Genomic DNA, 19507 nt, shown 5'->3' on the forward strand with positions numbered 1-19507 from the left:
CAACAAACAGAAAACAACCCACTGGTTGGAACTCTAGCTTGTTTTTTATATTATGAATAAATACCATAGATCTAGTGATATGATGTCAACAAACAGAAAACAACCCACTGGTTGGAACTCTAGCTTGTTTTTTATATTATGAATAAATACCATAGATCTAGTGATATGATGTCAACAAACAGAAAACAACCCACTGGTTGGAACTCTAGCTTGTTTTTTTTTTAATTAATGGCAAAGCTATACAATGGGCTACTTGTACTGTGCGTGTCACGAGTTTCGAAACCCGATTTCTAGCAGTGTAAGTCCGCACACATACTGTTTCACTAGCGAGAGCCTTAAACCACAGAGCTAAAATAAGATTGAGCAAAGAATAATAAACTTGACAAAAGAAACTACAATATTTTGGTGCTTCTATTAAATAATTTATTAAAATAAAATATTTAAACCTCTTCAGTGCCATATGCATGTATTTAAACACGTATTGTCACCTATAAACCTATATAACGTTAGGAAAACGATATTTATAATAAACAATATCGGTTATTTATGACACAAAGGGGCACACAAATGTTTCAAGTCAAAATATTCCATCTTCAGTATATAATAAAATAAATACGTCATTCCTTATTGAACGGCTTGAAACAGCTTTCACTAACACTGAACAACATGCAATCTTTGTTTAAATTGCACATTTTCTAAAACCTACAGTATTTTGTTTGTTACTCGTTTAATATTTATGTCATTGCAGTTTTGGTTAAATTACTCTTTTTATAGCAATGTATTTTAGTTACTTGCTCATGAATTATGTAATTCTTTTAATTTACTTTAGTAACTGAAGATGAAACCTGTTGAATTTCGAAAAGTTTATCTGTGTCCCTATGTGTTATAAATTGATTGACTGATCGTGTGGAATTAAACACAAAACTATACAACTGGCTATCTGTGCTCTGCCTATCACAGGTATTGAAGCGTCGTTTCCGGCAGTGGTAGTCCGTAGACATATTGCTATACCACTAGGAGGCAGTGTTATGAATAAACAATGTTATTTATCTTGCGTATCATTATCCTTTCTGTTGTGATACTTCGTTTTCTTTGACACATCGGTTGCTAATATGACGTTAGATTTGTGAATACAGCGACCTAACCTAATTTGTTGAAGAGAACTCTAGATGATTTATAAATATGACATTCATACGATCAAAATAAATATTGGAAAAGATAAAAGTTAGTCAAATATGTCATTTCCTTTAATAACACAGATAGACATATGTGTTTTACTTGTATTTAAAAAAAAAATAATTTGAGTATGTGTGGTCTTGTCTTATAGAAGAGCCACAGCGGTTATCTGATATGTCCACCAAGAGGACTTGAACCCCTAATTTTATCATTTTAAATCCAAAGACTTACATCTGTCACATCGAAAGAAAATAAAAAATTAGAAATTGAGCATTTCGGTTAAATGAAAAAGGAAGAAAGCATTTTTTAGAGATTTACCATCTGAAAGCCAAAGAATGCGCGACTTTTACCTTTTTGATATTTCTTTAAGTATTTTTTCAAAGTCATCTTAGTTGTTTTCAAACACTAATTATTACTATTACCGTCGAGAGAAAACTTATTGAAAATTAGTATTTCCGTAATGAGAAGTAAAAATTGAAGCGCCATCTGTTTAGAATAAATTACTAATATGGTATAAATTAACATCAGCTGAGTTCAACTGATTTTTCTCTTAGAATATTAAGTAGTCATGTCAGGAGTTAGACGCTCATTTTCTAGGTTACGTCGAAGTGCTAGTCCTTTGCTATGTGGAAGTTGTCATCGGCTATCACCTCGTCTCAATACCCCCGAAACTCCACGTCGCCCTTCCCTTTGTAGTCGCTTACCTGCAGTTTATGACCTCACTTCCCCCGGGTCTTCTAGACTGAAGAATTTTCTATCATCGGGTAGGGAAAGTCATTTGTGGCCAAGCATTAAGTTGTTTGTAACTCCTCATGAAGAAGGTACCAGTCCAGTGCCATCACAACGTTTCACAAAGCTTGGTATTAGTAATGACAGTCTTCAAGTTCCACATGTTTTTAACTGTAATATAGATGGTTCTCCCATTTTAAGGCCAAGTAAAAAATATTCACAAGAAGTTTTCACACCGATAAAAGTATCCAGGTTGAAATGTGAAAAACAGTACTCATGTAAGAGTTCCGGAACCACATATACTCAGAGTTCAAACGTTCTAATAAAGAAGGAAAAGGAGTGGAGCCCTTTCTTTGGACCCGAAATAAACACGCCTTTTAAGGAACTTCTGTTAAAACAATATGGTAAAACATTCACCGAAGCATTAGAAAGTCTGCCAGAAATTCGTATTTTAGGACAAGGTTCTTTTGGTTGTGTAGTGTTTGGACTCTGTAAAGGTATGTACAATGTTTGTTTTTATTCTTAAAATTTTGTTTAGTTTTCTTTCCCTACGATGTTGAGTTTTTTACGTCATTTGGCTGTTTTAAAACAACAACAACGTGGTTAATCAAATACTGGTTTTAAATTTATTAAACGTGATATATCTGATTTCCTATTTTCTCATCCTTTGTTCTGTAACAACAGATTTTAAAAAGTGTTCACATACTTTTCTTACGTTTCCTAACATTTTTCTTATATTCAAATTCTTTTTATTTATTCATACCATTTATAGGAGTGGATAATTTAATCCTTCGGGAAACTTGTAGTGTCGAAAGATATTTAAAATTAAATCGTAATCCAGCAAATTTTTAAACTTGTGAAACAAAAACTTAGACGGAAATAAAACTGAATAATTTTCAGGGCGTTGTTAAATCGAGTGATGGTTGCGGTCATTTACACTGGTACCAGTACGTCTAGATCAGGGGTTCTTAACCAGGGGTGCGAAGATGATTCCCAAGGGGTGCGAGGATGCCCATGAATAATTAAAGCAAATCTATATTTTTACATAAGAGTATGCTTTATATTTCTCCAGGGGGTGCGAAAAATGATTACTGATTTGAAAGGGGTGCAAACACTGAAAAAGGTTAAAAACCACTGGTCTAGATAGTCCTATGGCAGTGAAGTTGGATATTTGCAACAATTACGGTAGTTGTGTCTTTGTAACTTGAATTGAAATATATTTACAAACGTTGCTTAAGAGTCGCAGTGTAGGTAAATTAATATGTAGGCTTATACACGAATTTTTCTCAACATTGAAATAATGTAGAGAACAACGTTTCGACCTTTTAGGTCAACTTCAGGTTAATAAAAATTAAAGAAAGTCTTTGTTAACCTGAAGATGACCTCAGAAGGTCGAAACGTTGTTCTGTACTTTATTTTAATTAAAGTGCTAATACCCATATCAGCCGTCTTGAGATACATTTTTAGTTCAAGTGGGTCTCTCGTCATCACGAAAAAGTTTACCATATTCCCAGGATTACCAAATAAATTAATTTTTATAAACGTAAATGTGTCTCCCGAGTACAATTTCATTATCTCAATACTTCGCTATTACAGATAAATCTAAACTGGAAGTGTCATTCCCAAATCCAATATTGATACACATGTTTTCAAAGATCATATTATATTAAAATGATAAAAAAAACATTCTTTACTTTATATTAAGAGAAACCAACGACACTAAATAAATAAGATTAAAGAAATGTTGTGGAATATAAACGATAAAAAAGAATTAGAAGGTAAAACTGGAATTTTACATAATATAATGTTAATATGTATATTGACCACACTAAATGCAATTCAGTGCAGATTACAATAACATAAATGTTACGCAAGAAATAAAATCACTCTGCTATTGCAGAAGATTTTAGAACAACACAACACACAATTTTATGGAAAAAATTAAAAGTACAGCTCAACAACGTAATATTACAACTTTAAGTATCAGAGAATCGCTATAAATTGAAAATTAAAAAAAAAAAACGCGCATTAAACTTAAATGAAGGGCCATCAAGTCAAACCATGGATATTTAGCGTGATGTTGACCAAAACATTTATGTGAATACGAAAGCAATTTAATATCACGTGACGAAAAAAATGTATAAATTAGTATTTCTTGCAGGTAATGTAGAGGACGTCGAAACGTTGTGCATGTGTGGTGTTTTTAACAGTACTTCCACGTGACACGTGCCAAGAATTTGGGCTGTTTGGCAACTATAATACAGGGTGTTCAGAAAGTCACTGTGCACTTGTATATTTATTAACAGACAAAACTGCACGGTGACTTTCCGAACACCCTGTATATAACATGATTCTAGAATGAGCTAAAACTATTCTTAGTGTTTTCACGTTGTACTAAAAATTACACATAATTTAATGACAAATTCGCAGAGTTTGTGATATTATAGCAAGTTTTTGGCTTCCATAGTTTACTGTAGAAAACTTAGGTGATGTACGTGTGGTGTTCTGTTTAACTTACCCTCTTTGGTAAGATCAAGCATCGTTTGTCATGTTCTTCGATATTTGTTCCCGTTCTTGTTCTTTGTTTTAAGAGGAGATACGAAAGCCTTGGTATCAATATTTCTTGAAAAATGATACTCTACCGCTTTCACTCGCAGCAATGTTGGACAAATCGTACTCTAGGTTTTAGTTGAATGAATCTCAGATTTCAGTCGATAAAAGTACCATCTATCTGTTACAAAAGTTAGCTCAATCTCTCTTTACCTTCTTTGAATGTTATCAACTAACATAACAGTAGAAGTATAACTTTTCTATAGCAAAGCTTGTTGCACATAGTTGGTAGATGAGAGGACGAAAATAGTTTACCATCAAATTCACAAATGACATTTACATTCATGTTCGTAAGACCATCTGGATCTCCTTGGAATAACATGGTGCATAAAGTTTTTTAAACAGTCGTGCAGAAAGCAGCAATCGATAGTTCTTGTAAAGAGCACTGAAACTTGATGTCTTCCGAAAGATAATCACTTGATGTCTTCCGAAAGATAGTCGCTGTGAGTTCGACACCACAGGACTGCTAAGTTTAATAGATATCTTTCTTGCGCCCTATTGGAGTACTACAACAACGCCTTCATTTACTCGAGTTCTTGGATGACCCGCATCCTTTCTTCAGTGTCACGAAATCCATGGGATCCTCAGAAGTATCGCTATTCATATTCGTTATTCAACAAAGGAATAGCGTAATCAATCCTTTTTGTTCTTTCTTCGTGCCTTTAATTTGTTCTGTGTTTCCCACCTGCTTTTCGTGCCTTTGGATTTAAACAGTTACATTCTCGCTGACATCGACGATATTTTCCACAAGTACCACATATACGCACTTTACCCTTGCAAGTCTTTCTTTTTCCTGTATTATCGTTGCTTTATCAATACAACATCAGTACGCCTTGACCTTCAAAATTCAAACATTCCAACGGTTATAGTAACTTTACCCATGTAAATGCGTTAGAAAGAATTACTAGATAATGCAGTTCAAAATGTGCACTTTCGATTGGTTATAAGCATGTACTTTAGAGGAGCATGTGTAGTATTTCCAAAAGATGAAGTTGTGGGTGGAACCACTGTAGTTGGTTCACTAAATGTAATAATATCTCAACAAAGAGAGATACTCTTATTTTAGGCATTATAAAATGTAATTGAGCAACAGGCAAAAATGTACCACTTGTTTATATAGAAATAGATATTTAACAGTTTTTTAATATTTAAAATATGAATAATAAAGTACAATTGTATGTCAACTTTAGTGACACAACTTAATAAAATATTAATGTAATAGTTTTTAATGTAAGTCTATAGAACTAGATAACATGCCTTCTGAACCCTACCACTGAAAATAATTCTTGTTTGCTAAATTCTTAAGTTCTTCCGATTCTCCAATGAAAGTAATATATCAACACCACTACAAGTATTTCAAGAACTTTCTTTGGTGAAGAGCTGGTTTACAGTTTAGCCTCAACATTCGATGCATCAGAACCAATTTGATAAGATGCATAGCTTGTTGATGTGCCTGAAATGTATAATCTCACTTCCCCAGGATAGAGACAGCGCCATTCAACTGTAGACAAGTACGGAGGAAAACAGAATCATCATGTACATGACTGTATTAGTTGTCCTGACGCAATACTGCTAGTCGAACCAAACATGTAGGTAGAGGATGTCTTGAACACTTTTTGGTGCCTTGTCTATCTTACAGAAGCAACATCATATTTTTACTCAATTCTGGAGTGATTATTCGTCCTGAATTCATGAAAGATGTTATCAGAGTTGAAGTTGATCCAAGGGTCTGCTGTTTCGGAGTCTAGGGTTAAGAATCAGGCTATAATTGTGTAGATATGACAGTGCACCCACTCATAACAACACCCTAGAATTAGCATTATTGGCAGGCACGAGGTTTGACATGAATGGAAGGTCATCCAATTAAACATCAGTTGAGCCACATTGCCTAAGGTAGGCCATTGGAGATTGCATAGTGGCAGCTACTAACCGACTTACCAACAGTCTTACCTACCACTAACACCTAACGCTGGTTCTAAAGCTGTGTTGCAAAGAGATGACTGCAAAGTGGATTGAGGCCTGGACTCAAAGTAACTAGGAGCAGGGTTACTTCACACTCTCTGACTAGAAGAACTTGCTAGCTTTATGTAACTAAGAGCAGGGTTACTTCACACTCTCTGACTAGAAGAACTTGCTAGCTTTATGTAACTAAGAGCAGGGTTACTTCACACTCTCTGACTAGAAGAACTTGCTAGCTTTATGTAACTAGAGCAGGGTTACTTCACACTCTCTGACTAGAAGAACTTGCTAGCTTTATGTAACTAGGAGCAGGGTTACTTCACACTCTCTGACTAGAAGAACTTGCTAGCTTTATGTAACTAGGAGCAGGGTTACTTCACACTCTCTGACTAGAAGAACTTGCTAGCTTTATGTAACTAGGAGCAGGGTTACTTCACACTCTCTGACTAGAAGAACTTGCTAGCTTTATGTAACTAGGAGCAGGGTTACTTCACACTCTCTGACTAGAAGAACTTGCTAGCTTTATGCAAAACTCTCGCAGATAAAGTCTTGGCCTGGGCACCACCCATGAGGCAAGCTGACGTTCAGATGTCTTTTGACGACGTAAGGGTAATTAAATGTTTACTGCTGTGTAAATGTGTATTTTATGTGTCAAATGTATATTGTAATTATCTCTGTATTTGTATTTTTTTATGTGTATTAATCGGTGATTGTTATTGTATTTTGAATTTTGTGATTTCATTCTAAAGGTAAGATTTGTATTTTGAGTATTTGTAACCGTTTTATCAAAGTCGCTGAGTTATGTTATTAAATGGTTTTCTAATGTTCCAAAGGTTGTGATATGCTCAAGTAATCCATGTGAACAGTATCTGTGAAAAAAGATTTATTTCAATCCATACTTAATGTGAAAATGCACATTTAGTTCAGTGTTTTTTGAGGTTTGATTAGGTCTTGCTCAAGCTCATCTCTTACCATTTTTTCTCAAGATAAAAGATATTTTAACTTATCTCTGAGGTAAACATCCAAAGAATCATTCTAGTAGATTTTTTCAATGAGTCCTTAACAAAGACATCGAAATTTTCACGCTGTTGAGTTGGTTTCAATTAGTATTTAATAGTTGATTCAAATTATTATAACTCAAATGGTTTACTTTACATTAACTATAATGTTTCGCTATTCAACAAAATTATTCGTTGTCTAATTCATCAATATTTTCAGTACAGCTAAAAATACTCAAGACTTTATTGTCCCCGCTAAATATTATGAACTTGTATTATTACTATGAATCAGAAATTCAAAGGCTCTGTCCCTCAAAGTACGTCACATGTTACAAGGGACGAGATTTTAATGGTATATACAATCACCCTACAATCTAATTAGTTAGTCTTTCTGCAGCTTTTGTGTATGTGATTATCTTAATTAATCTTTTGCTATATGAAATAAAGGGAAATTCGTTTAGGCAGGGCTACAGTAAGTTTATCTGCAAGATATTTTGTTATCCTTAGTACCTGTATTTCAATGCGTTAGTAATACCAAATGTGTGGAGTGACTACGTCCTGTTTGTATTTCAATGTGTTAGTAATACCAACTGTGTGGAGTGACTACATCCTGTTTGTATTTCAATGTGTTAGTAATACCAACTGTGTGGAGTGACTACATCCTGTTTGTATTTCAATGTGTTAGTAATACCAACTGTGTGGAGTGACTACATCCTGTTTGTATTTCAATGCGTTAGTAATACCAACTGTGTGGAGTGACTACGTCCTGTTTGTATTTTAATGCGTTAGTAATACCAACTGTGTGGAGTGACTACGTCCTGTTTGTATTTTAATGCGTTAGTAATACCAACTGTGTGGAGCGACTACGTCCTGTTTGTATTTTAATGCGTTAGTAATACCAACTGTGTGGAGCGACTACGTCCTGTTTGTATTTTAATGCGTTAGTAATACCAACTGTGTGGAGCGACTACGTCCTGTTTGTATTTTAATGCGTTAGTAATACCAACTGTGTGGAGCGACTACGTCCTGTTTGTATTTTAATGCGTTAGTAATACCAACTGTGTGGAGCGACTACGTCCTGTTTGTATTTTAATGCGTTAGTAATACCAACTGTGTGGAGCGACTACGTCCTGTTTGTATTTTAATGCGTTAGTAATACCAACTGTGTGGAGTGACTACGTCCTGTTTGTATTTTAATGCGTTAGTAATACCAATTGTGTGGAGTTACTACGTCCTGTTTGTATTTTAATGCGTTAGTAATACCAACTGTGTGGAGTGACTACGTCCTGTTTGTATTTTAATGCGTTAGTAATACCAACTGTGTGGAGTGACTACGTCCTGTTTGTATTTTAATGCGTTAGTAATACCAACTGTGTGGAGTGACTACGTCCTGTTTGTATTTTAATGCGTTAGTAATACCAACTGTGTGGAGTGACTACGTCCTGTTTGTATTTTAATGCGTTAGTAATACCAATTGTGTGGAGTGACTACGTCCTGTTTGTATTTTAATGCGTTAGTAATACCAATTGTGTGGAGTGACTACGTCCTGTTTGTATTTTAATGCGTTAGTAATACCAACTGTGTGGAGTGACTACGTCCTGTTTGTATTTTAATGCGTTAGTAATACCAACTGTGTGGAGTGACTACGTCCTGTTTGTATTTTAATGCGTTAGTAATACCAACTGTGTGGAGTGACTACGTCCTGTTTGTATTTTAATGCGTTAGTAATACCAACTGTGTGGAGTGACTACGTCCTGTTTGTATTTTAATGCGTTAGTAATACCAACTGTGTGGAGTGACTACGTCCTGTTTGTATTTTAATGCGTTAGTAATACCAACTGAGTGGAGTGACTACATCCTGTTTGTATTTTGTTACTTATCAAGACTACCCACAAACTGAAATCCTTTTAGGCGAGATCATTGTAAACTAATCTTAGACACTGGGCATAATGAAATGCATCAGCCGAAAGAGTTTGACGTTTTGAGTCCAAAACTTTAATTAGACCTCAAACTGATTTAAGAAATGACTAAGCTATGAGCTAAAAGTTTATACTTGGAAAAGCACAAACACGGAGCCATTCTATGACCAGCTATGCCGCAGATAAAAAACAAAGTCGTGGGAAATCGGGGTATAACAGGATAGACAGGACTTCCCTTTTGGTTAATCCAATGATATTGCTTTCAACTAGTAATTTTGTAAAGTTTTTTTATTGTTTTCTACGGTTCTCAATAAACTGAAGATAACTTTTAGGATAGTTCCTTCTACCTCTTTAAACAGAGATAACATTGAAAGATCGCCAGTTCTCAGTCACTTGCCTCTTGATTAACATATAGCATTGAAAGATCGCCAGTTCTCAGTCACTTGCCTCTTTATTAACATATAGTAAATGAGTGAGACTTTTATACTTGATATTTGACCTTCTTTAAAACCATGGGGAAACTCTTGGCTCAAATTGATTCTTTACGTATTTCTAATCTCTCACCTTTTCTTCTGACTACAAAGATTAATAAATATTTGATTCGAGTTTTCCAGTGTTTCCACTAAAATGCTAAGTGTGAGGAAAATTGCTAGTATCCTTTGTAAAAACAGAAAACATCCAAAAGTCATGCCACTTTTAAGTGAATCCCGACATAACATTTTTACCTTCTAACATTTTCCTGAACTTGAATTTTGAACCATCAGTACCTGATGAAACTACATAATTACAAAATTAGGAGAAACAAGAAAATTGTAAATTTCATAAATATTCACGATCAAGGTTTCTCTAGTAAAGGAATCATCAGGTACAGATTGAAATGTTTGTAACAGGGTGTATGTTTATTCACAATCAAGGTTTCGCTAGTAAAGGAATCATCAGGTACAGATTGAAATGTTTGTAACAGGGTGTATGTTTATTCACAATCAAGGTTTCGCTAGTAAAGGAATCATCAGGTACAGATTGAAATGTTTGTAACAGGGTGTATGTTTATTCACAATCAAGGTTTTTCTAGTAAAGGAATCATCAGGTACAGATTGAAATGTTTGTAACAGGGTGTATGTTTATTCACAATCAAGGTTTCGCTAGTAAAGGAATCATCAGATACAGATTGAAATGTTTGTAACAGGGTGTATGTTTATTCACAATCAAGGTTTCGCTAGTAAAGGAATCATCAGGTACAGATTGAAATGTTTGTAACAGGGTGTATGTTTATTCACAATCAAGGTTTTCTAGTAAAGGAATCATCAGGTACAGATTGAAATGTTTGTAACAGGGTGTATGTTTATTCACAATCAATTAAAGGAAAATGTTTGTTTAACAGGGTGTATGTTTATTCACAATCAAGGTTTCACTTGTAAAGGAATCATCAGGTACAGATTAAAATGTTTGAAACAGGGTGTATGTTTATTCACAATCAAGGTTTTTCTAGTAAAGGAATCATCAGGTACAGATTAAAATGTTTGAAACAGGGTGTATGTTTATTCACAATCAAGGTTTCACTTGTAAAGGAATCATCAGATACAGATTGAAATGTTTGTAACAGGGAGTATGTTTATTCACGATCAAGGTTTTGCTAGTTAAGGAATTATCAGGTACAGATTCAAATGTTTGTAACAGGTGTATGTTTATTCATGATCAAGTTTTCTCTAGTAAAGGAATCATCAGGTACAGATTAAAATGTTTGTAACAGGGTGTATGTTTATTCACAATCAAGGTTTTTCTAGTAAAGGAATCATCAGGTACAGATTAAAATGTTTGAAACAGGGTGTATGTTTATTCACAATCAAGGTTTCACTTGTAAAGGAATCATCAGATACAGATTGAAATGTTTGTAACAGGGAGTATGTTTATTCACGATCAAGGTTTTGCTAGTTAAGGAATTATCAGGTACAGATTCAAATGTTTGTAACAGGTGTATGTTTATTCATGATCAAGTTTTCTCTAGTAAAGGAATCATCAGGTACAGATTGAAATGTTTGTAACAGGGTGTATGTTTATTTACGATCAAGGTTTCTCCAGTAAAGGAATTATCAGGTACAGATTGAAATGTTTGTAACAGGGTGTATGTTTATTCACAATCAAGGTTTTGCTAGTAAAGGAATTATCAGGTACAGATTGAAATGTTTGTAACAGGGTGTATGTTTATTCACGATCAAGATTTCTCTAGTAAAGGAATCATCAGGTACAGATTCAAATGTTTGTAACAGGTGTATGTTTATTCACTATCAAGGTTTCTCTAGTAAAGGAATCATCAGGTACAGATTCAAATGTTTGTAACAGGTGTATGTTTATTTACGATCAAGTTTTCTCTAGTAAAGGAATCATCAGATACAGATTGAAATGTTTGTAACAGGGTGTATGTTTATTCACAATCAAGGTTTCTCTAGTAAAGGAATCATCAGGTACAGATTCAAATGTTTGTAACAGGTGTATGTTTATTCACTATCAAGGTTTCTCTAGTAAAGGAATTATCAGGTACAGATTGAAATGTTTGTAACAGGGTGTATGTTTATTCACGATCAAGATTTCTCTAGTAAAGGAATCATCAGGTACAGATTCAAATGTTTGTAACAGGTGTATGTTTATTCACTATCAAGGTTTCTCTAGTAAAGGAATCATCAGGTACAGATTCAAATGTTTGTAACAGGTGTATGTTTATTCACGATCAAGGTTTCTCTAGTAAAGGAATCATCAGGTACAGATTGAAATGTTTGTAACAGGGTGTATGTTTATTCACGATCAAGGTTTCTCTAGTAAAGGAATCATCAGGTACAGATTGAAATGTTTGTAACAGGGTGTATGTTTATTCACGATCAAGGTTTCTCTAGTAAAGGAATCATCAGGTACAGATTGAAATGTTTGTAACAGAGTGTTTGTTTATTCACGATCAAGGTTCCGCTAGTAAAGGAATAATCAGGTGCAGGTTGAAATGTTTGTAACAGGGTGTATGTACATGTTTAAACGAACAGCCGAAAATGGCCTTCACATTCACCTAGAGTCAAGTGGTGTTGTATATATTGTCCATCGTCTGTTGTGATAGTACCCGAAATCAAACTCATGAAAAACTAGTTATCAGTCATGGATTTCAATTAAAGGTGCGGAGTTCAATGCTTGTACCTACAACTTATCAACTCCTACCGCTTTTCTCTGTTTGAAGCCATTTGTGGGAAGGCAGTTGAATTAAAGGTTGTAATTTCAACATTTTAAAAAAATAACCACCCTAAAATATTTATACTAAAAATACCTCCCCCTTAAAAGTTCTTAACAGAAGAAGAAATGATTATGATAACCTGTTAAAACATTTCAATCTGTTATTAATGGTGCCTTTACTGGTGAAACTATAGTTATGAACAAATGATGTATTTGTTAAATTTACAATTGTCTTGGTTTTCTTCATTCTGAAATCCTTGCTGCTCGTTTTAACAATATCAGCCATCTGCCATCTTGGTGTAACATGTTTACCTCCTAGCATTCTAAATAAGTACTTTTTAGTTTTAACATAATCAAACAACTGTTTTAGATAGCCCATTTTTTGGATTTTATTAACATTTATTTTAGTTATATATTTGAGTTTTATTGGTTATCCAACGTGAACACAAAATAGAACAATTCAAACTGTTATCCATAACAACAGAGTAGATAAAGGGGGGGGGAGTGAACAGCATTGTTTTCTTACAGTACTGTATGTCTCCCAATTTGGCAATCAGTTAGCCTTTATAAATTATTATATTATCTGTTTTTCCATTTTATTTCTTTAGTAAGTCGATTAAATTTGATTTTTATTATCTGTTTAATGACTTCAGTAACATGTCTGTCTTGAATTAAATGTAATTTACTTTTAAGAAGCTACAAAATGTGTGCCACATCTTTCACCTTATTGTTTTAATTTATTATCAGTAAATCTCGTATTTTAGAATTGAAGTTTTACAAAAATTTTTATATACAATTTTATTTGTTTTTTCTCAACATGTAAAAATATTTAATTATGCGATGATAACCAACTGTATCAACGCTTCAACTTTGTAACCAGACTCTAAATGTATGTTTTCTTATAGCAAAGCCACATCGGGCTATCTGCTAAGCTCACCGAGAGGTATCGAACATCTGACTTAAGCGTTATAAATCCGTAGACTTACCGCTGTACTAGCGGGAGACTCCAGAGTCTTAAAAGTGGTTAAGAGTCAAAATAAAAACTCCCTAGCTAAATCTCTGGCACGAGCCATGATAGTAAGTTGGAGTAGGAACACATCGAAAACTTGTGAACAAAACAATATGTAGACTTCAGTACAATACTCGGATAAACAGTGAAACCCAGTGTACTTGTAGCTACATGACTTTTCTAGTTTCGTTAAATATAATGTTTTGTTTACTTTCACTGTAGGATTGAGAGTAGCAGCTAAAATTACCCAGCAGCCTTTATTCCATAACATCGGAGAGAGAAATTCTCTTCCTTTACATCACCCTAATATTATCCAAACATTGCAAATATACGACACACCAGTTAAACGGCGATTGGTGCTTATGGAGTATGGTGGTCATCAGAACCTTCAAAGAATTCTGGATTCAGCAGTTGATTATCTAGAAAGGAACCGACGAAACGGGTTAGTCTTTTCATTAGGGCACCTTCAATAAAATCTATTTAGAATCAAGTATTTTGTCTATACGTTTAATGATTACTAACAGCAGTCTACTTATTTTATACATACAGTATCATGTAACGTAATGGAAGTTGGGGAGGTATTCTATTTAGGTTATTAATTGTGTCATGTAACGTAGTGGAAATGGGAGAGGTATTCTATTTAGGTTATTAATTGTGTCATGTAACGTAGTGGAAATGGGAGAGGTATTCTATTTAGGTTATTAATTGTGTCATGTAACCTAGTGGAAGTTGAGGAGGTATTTTGTTTAGGTTATAAATAGTATTATCACTAAGAACCGTGGTGCTGAGTACATAGATATGTGCAGAGACAAAAATGATCACGGCGTTCTATCTATTATTATATCATGCTTATAAATAACGTTTAAAGTTAAATTATATCTTTATTTAATTGCTATCAACGGGCATATCGCAGCTTGGATAACAGTGATATTATTGTGTACTTCTACCACATGTATGTTTGTAGAAAATAAAGTAAACTTCTATTTAGCATTGATTTCACTTTATAAGCGTATGTTATATTAATGTTTCATAAATAGGTTTCATTTTTGGTTACTACATGACAGTACAAACTGTTCTTATATGACGGTATTTTGTAACGTCTTACATATTGTATATCAAACCAATTTCAGTAAAAATCAATATATATAAATAAAGAAAGAATAATTTAAAAATATTCAAAGTATTAAGCAGATGAAGTATTTATGTTCAAACAGCTGGTATGGGTAGAGAAAACTCTATGTACTCACACCAGCTATTTTAATATGTATATATTTTTCTCTACAAGTTTCGTCATCACAGATCAAGTATTTATGCAACTGACATATTTGTGCACAACATATTGATGTCTGTGTTTAAAAATACCAGATTTTTAATTATCAAAAATACATAGTTGTAGTTTCCTTTAGATTTTCAGTGGCACAAGTCTTATCGTCTGTGTGTATTACCATATTTAACTGCCTGGTTAAATATTCTCTTAACGTTGATCTAGTGCTCCTGGTTACTTGCACTATCCTGGTGAAATCATTCCAGCTTTATTAGCCACCAGTTTAATCCAGAATTAGAGAAACCGAGAGAACTGACATAATATATCTATTGCCGCTGAATTATTATAATAAAAAAACAAATGCTTACCTTTCAAACTACTGCAAGGAAATTTAGAAAAAGAGGATAAGGAAGTAATAAAAGATACAAAGATTTAGGGATATTAATATCGGAAGAGTTCAGAAGGTATCTAGGGATAAATATACAAAACCAATGCAAAAATTCCTACATAAGTATCTAGTAAGTTCATAATCAATTTTGCTATTTAGTTGTTATTAGTCGCTGTAAAACTGTATAGCATTATTTATTTAAGCACTTTTGCTCAAAACTGAACTCGTGAACTGACAGTAATTTAATATTTAGTTGTAGATAAAATTTATTATTGGAAAGAGTTGCCTATTTGTGTATTGATTTTTGTATGTTTTGAGTATTCATCCCTACCTTGTTTTGTACGTTTGGCATTTCCAACCCTACATCATGAAGGCAATATCCCGAATGTTTGTCACTGTCCGTTTTGCAGGGTTTTTTTTTATTACTTGCGTATAATTAGTGGTGGTTAGTGGAAAATCCTGCTCAGATCTGTATTATGAAGTAACGAAGCACTGGAGACGGAAAGAAATATGCTATTACGAATATATATCTTAGTGTTTTATCAGTTTAAGTCCTTCAAGTATTTCATGTGGATTTGTGCTTTTAATTTTTAAGTTGACATACAGTTTAACTGTTTGTGTACAGGATCGCAATTCAAATTTCTTCAGCTTTGGCTTACTGCCATGAGAAAGGAATTATCCATCGTGACGTCAAACCAGCCAACGTCACTGTGTCCTCGTCGTGGGTGTGCAAGTTGACCGACTTTGGGTTGGCAGTACCGACCCGAATGCTGCACAGTGAAGGCCTAACTCGTATTATGAAGGCAATATCCCGAATGTTTGGCACTGTCCGTTATACAGCTCCCGAGACATTCTGTGGTCAGTTTCCTGCTCCACATCACGATGTTTACTCAGTTGGTGTTATCTTATGGCAACTATTGACCAATGAAATACCTTATGGTAATGAAGCGCCACATACTGTGATATATACAGTAAGTTGTATTGGTAAAAACGAGGCAAGAATAAACTTTATATTTTTGTCTTTTTCTAAATATTACTGGAAAACCATTTATAAACATTTATATCTAAATACATGTTATGCGTTTCATCAAACAAATCATTGTTCATAACTGTGCTGCTTGCTTTTACACATGAAAATAAAATGGTACACAAATTCTAAAAAATTAAGAAGCTTTGAGGCAGCATCAACATCCAGATCTATAAATATATTAATTTTATAATTACTTGCTTGTATGAATAAATGTATTAACTGTATGGCTATCAGATTGAATTAATAAACGTTAGTTTTATGAATAGGTATCAGGAACTTGGATAACATTGTGACAACCTCATAAATAGAAAATGTTTGTGATGTCGAGAAAACCCACTTGTAGAGAAATATATATGCAAAAACGGCTCGTTTGGGTTGAGAAAATATTTTACATAGAAGAGCGAACAACGTTTCGACCTTCTTCGGTCATTGTCAGGTTCACAAAGAAAGAGGTAACTGACCGGAAGCTGACCACATGTTGGAAGGGGTTGTGTAACTGAGTGTCGGAATGTAGAGGGCGGTGTAAGATGCTTGAATATATAATATACTTTTATTTTATTACATTTCATATAGGTATAAAGGCGTTCCTTTATATTCGATTATTTTGGGTTTACGTTGTTGTATAAGTAAGGCTTCTTTAATTTTGCGTTTGTTTATGTTTGTTTCTTTATTTAGAATTTGAGTGTTTTCTATGGTTATGTTATGTTTATTTGACTTGCAATGTTCGAAAACGTGTGAAGGTGACTTTTTATGTTCTTTGAATCTAGTTTCCATTTTTCTACTTGTTTCTCCAATGTAGAAGTCGTGACAGTTATCACATTGTATTTTGTAAATAATGTTGGTGTGGTGTTTGTCAGTGTAATTTTTACATAGTATAGACAGGAAGAACGCAATAAACAGGAAGAAAGCAATCAAATATCATTTCTTAACCTCAAAATTACAAGAACCGACACACAATTCAAAACAAAAATCCACCGAAAAATCACCCACACTGGACTATACATTCCTTGAGACTCAGCACATGAAACAAAACAAAAACTCAACATACTAAGAAACCAAATAAACACAGCCATAAACCTATGCTCATCAGATAAAATTAACGATGAATTAGACAAAATAAAACAATACTTCATCAACATCAATAAGTTTCCTCCACATACCGTAGAAAACATTATACGCACACACCTAGACAGAAAGCAAAATCAACCAACAAAAGTAAATATATCTCACGATTCAAAAAATCATGAAATCATATACTACTGCATACCATGTATTCCGACATCAGCAGAAAAATAATCAACATTTGGCGAAAACTAATAACAAAATATGACATTCCAGTTAATACCAAATTTATTCAGAAACCAGGCACAAAACTGAAGTCTATACTATGTAAAAACTACACTGACAAACACCACATCAACATTATTTATAAAATACAATGTGATAACTACACGACTTCTATATTGGAGAAACAAGTAGAAAAATGGAAACCAGATTCAAAGAACATAAAAAGTCACCTTCACACGTTTTCGAACACTGCAAGTCAAATAAACACAACATAACCATAGAAAACACTCAAATACTAAATAAAGAAACAAACATAAACAAACTCAAAATTAAAGAAGCCTTACTTATACAACTCAAACCCAAAATAAACCAATATAAAGGAACGCCTTTGTACTTATATGAAATATAATAAAATAAAATTATATATTCAAACATCTAACACCGCCCTCTACATTCCGACACTCAGTTACACAACCCCTTTCAAACATGTGGTCAGCTTCCGGTCAGTTACCTCTTTCTTTGTGAACCTGACGATGACCGAAGAATGTCGAAACGTTGTTCGCTCTTCTATGTAAAATATTTTCTCAACCCAAACGAGCCGTTTTTGCATAGAAAATGTTTCAGTTCTGATTTCTGGGAAATGATTGTGTTTGAGGGTTATTAGCAAAATTCAGACTTTTATCTTTTCTGATAAATGAAGCTTGGTACTAAATTAGTCAAAACGAGTGATATGTAGATGTCTTAATTTGTCAATATCTAATAATTCTTTTTCTTTTAAGGTTGTTGCACATGGGAAGAGACCACAGCTTCCCAATAATTTACCCTCTTCAGATTCTGACTACGTTAAATTGATCCAACAATGTTGGCACAAAGATTCAACAAGACGACCCTCTTGTGAAGAAATTACTCACACACTTCAGATTCTGACTACGTTAAATTGATCCAATCCAGAAGAATTAACGTGAAAGCTACTGGAAACATTCAGATTTTGATTATATTATATAAATCGAATGGTTAATTTAGAATACCTTTTCAGTGAAGAAATAGCCAATTTATTAAGAAATATTTCAACTGGTTTTACTATTATTATTTTGTTTGATTTTTATTCAAGTTCTTTATATACAAAAATCCAATAAAAGATTAAAATATAAATGACACTGAAGTTTTATAGAGATAGTTCTGTTGCTATTAAGGACCTAGCATGACCATATGGTTAGAACGATGGATTAGTAATCTGAGGAAGACGGGTTCGAATCTCCGTCACACCAAACATGCGTTATTTTATGACTGTCATTCCCACTATACGTAGGTAAGAGTACCCCAAGAGTTGGTAGTGAGTAGTGATGGCTAGCTGCCTTCCCTCTTGTCTTGCACTGCTATATTAAGTATAGCTAGTGCAGATATCCCTTGTGAACCTTTTTCGCGAAATTTCAAAACAAACAAATCTGTTGCTATTGAACACTCGGGAAATAATAGCTCTGCTGATAGTTCTAACAATACATTTCAATATCACTTACGATGTTCTAATTGTCCAGAGTGCAGCATAATGTTTCGACTTTCTCTGTCATAGCTGTCCACACCATTGGTCCAGTTGAAACAACAAGCTCTCTCTCTCTCTTGTCTGATTAGACAGTTTGAAACTTAATAAATGATAATGCTTGCTTCATAGATGTTCTTAGTTTGCTCACAGTTATCTGAGGCACAACTATCACAGAATTACACGAATAAGATGGCACCATTAAAATTCAGGAGGTCGCACAGAAGGCTGTACCATTGTAGAACAGGATTCGCAGGAAAACACGCAGAAAGTGACTGCTAAAATGTAAGAGCCGCTAAAGTTAAACAGGAGGTAGTGTTGCTGAAGTGTAGGAATAATGGAGAAGGTGTAACCACTGCAGCAACTGTATTTAGTTCCATTTCAGCTATCA

General features: G+C 33.9%; 1 protein-coding gene across 2 annotated transcripts; it reads left to right on the forward strand.

The window, feature by feature from the left end:
* Window positions 1-1709: 1709 nt before the first annotated feature.
* Window positions 1710-18736, forward strand: LOC143226671 (serine/threonine-protein kinase mos-like). Of its 2 annotated transcripts, none has more exons than XM_076458352.1 (4): window positions 1710-2402; window positions 13833-14052; window positions 15888-16233; window positions 18359-18736. In XM_076458352.1, the coding sequence occupies exons 1-4, from the start codon at window positions 1745-1747 to the stop codon at window positions 18518-18520; spliced, it is 1386 nt and encodes a 461-aa protein (XP_076314467.1). In that variant the 5' UTR covers window positions 1710-1744; the 3' UTR covers window positions 18521-18736. The 2 variants fall into 2 exon arrangements, with proteins under 2 accessions (XP_076314467.1, XP_076315040.1); XM_076458925.1 differs by having other exon boundaries at window positions 15888-16201; window positions 18359-18529.
* Window positions 18737-19507: the final 771 nt, after the last annotated feature.

Source organism: Tachypleus tridentatus, chromosome 1 (assembly GCF_004210375.1).
Source record: "Tachypleus tridentatus isolate NWPU-2018 chromosome 1, ASM421037v1, whole genome shotgun sequence".
NCBI lineage: Eukaryota > Metazoa > Arthropoda > Merostomata > Xiphosura > Limulidae > Tachypleus > Tachypleus tridentatus.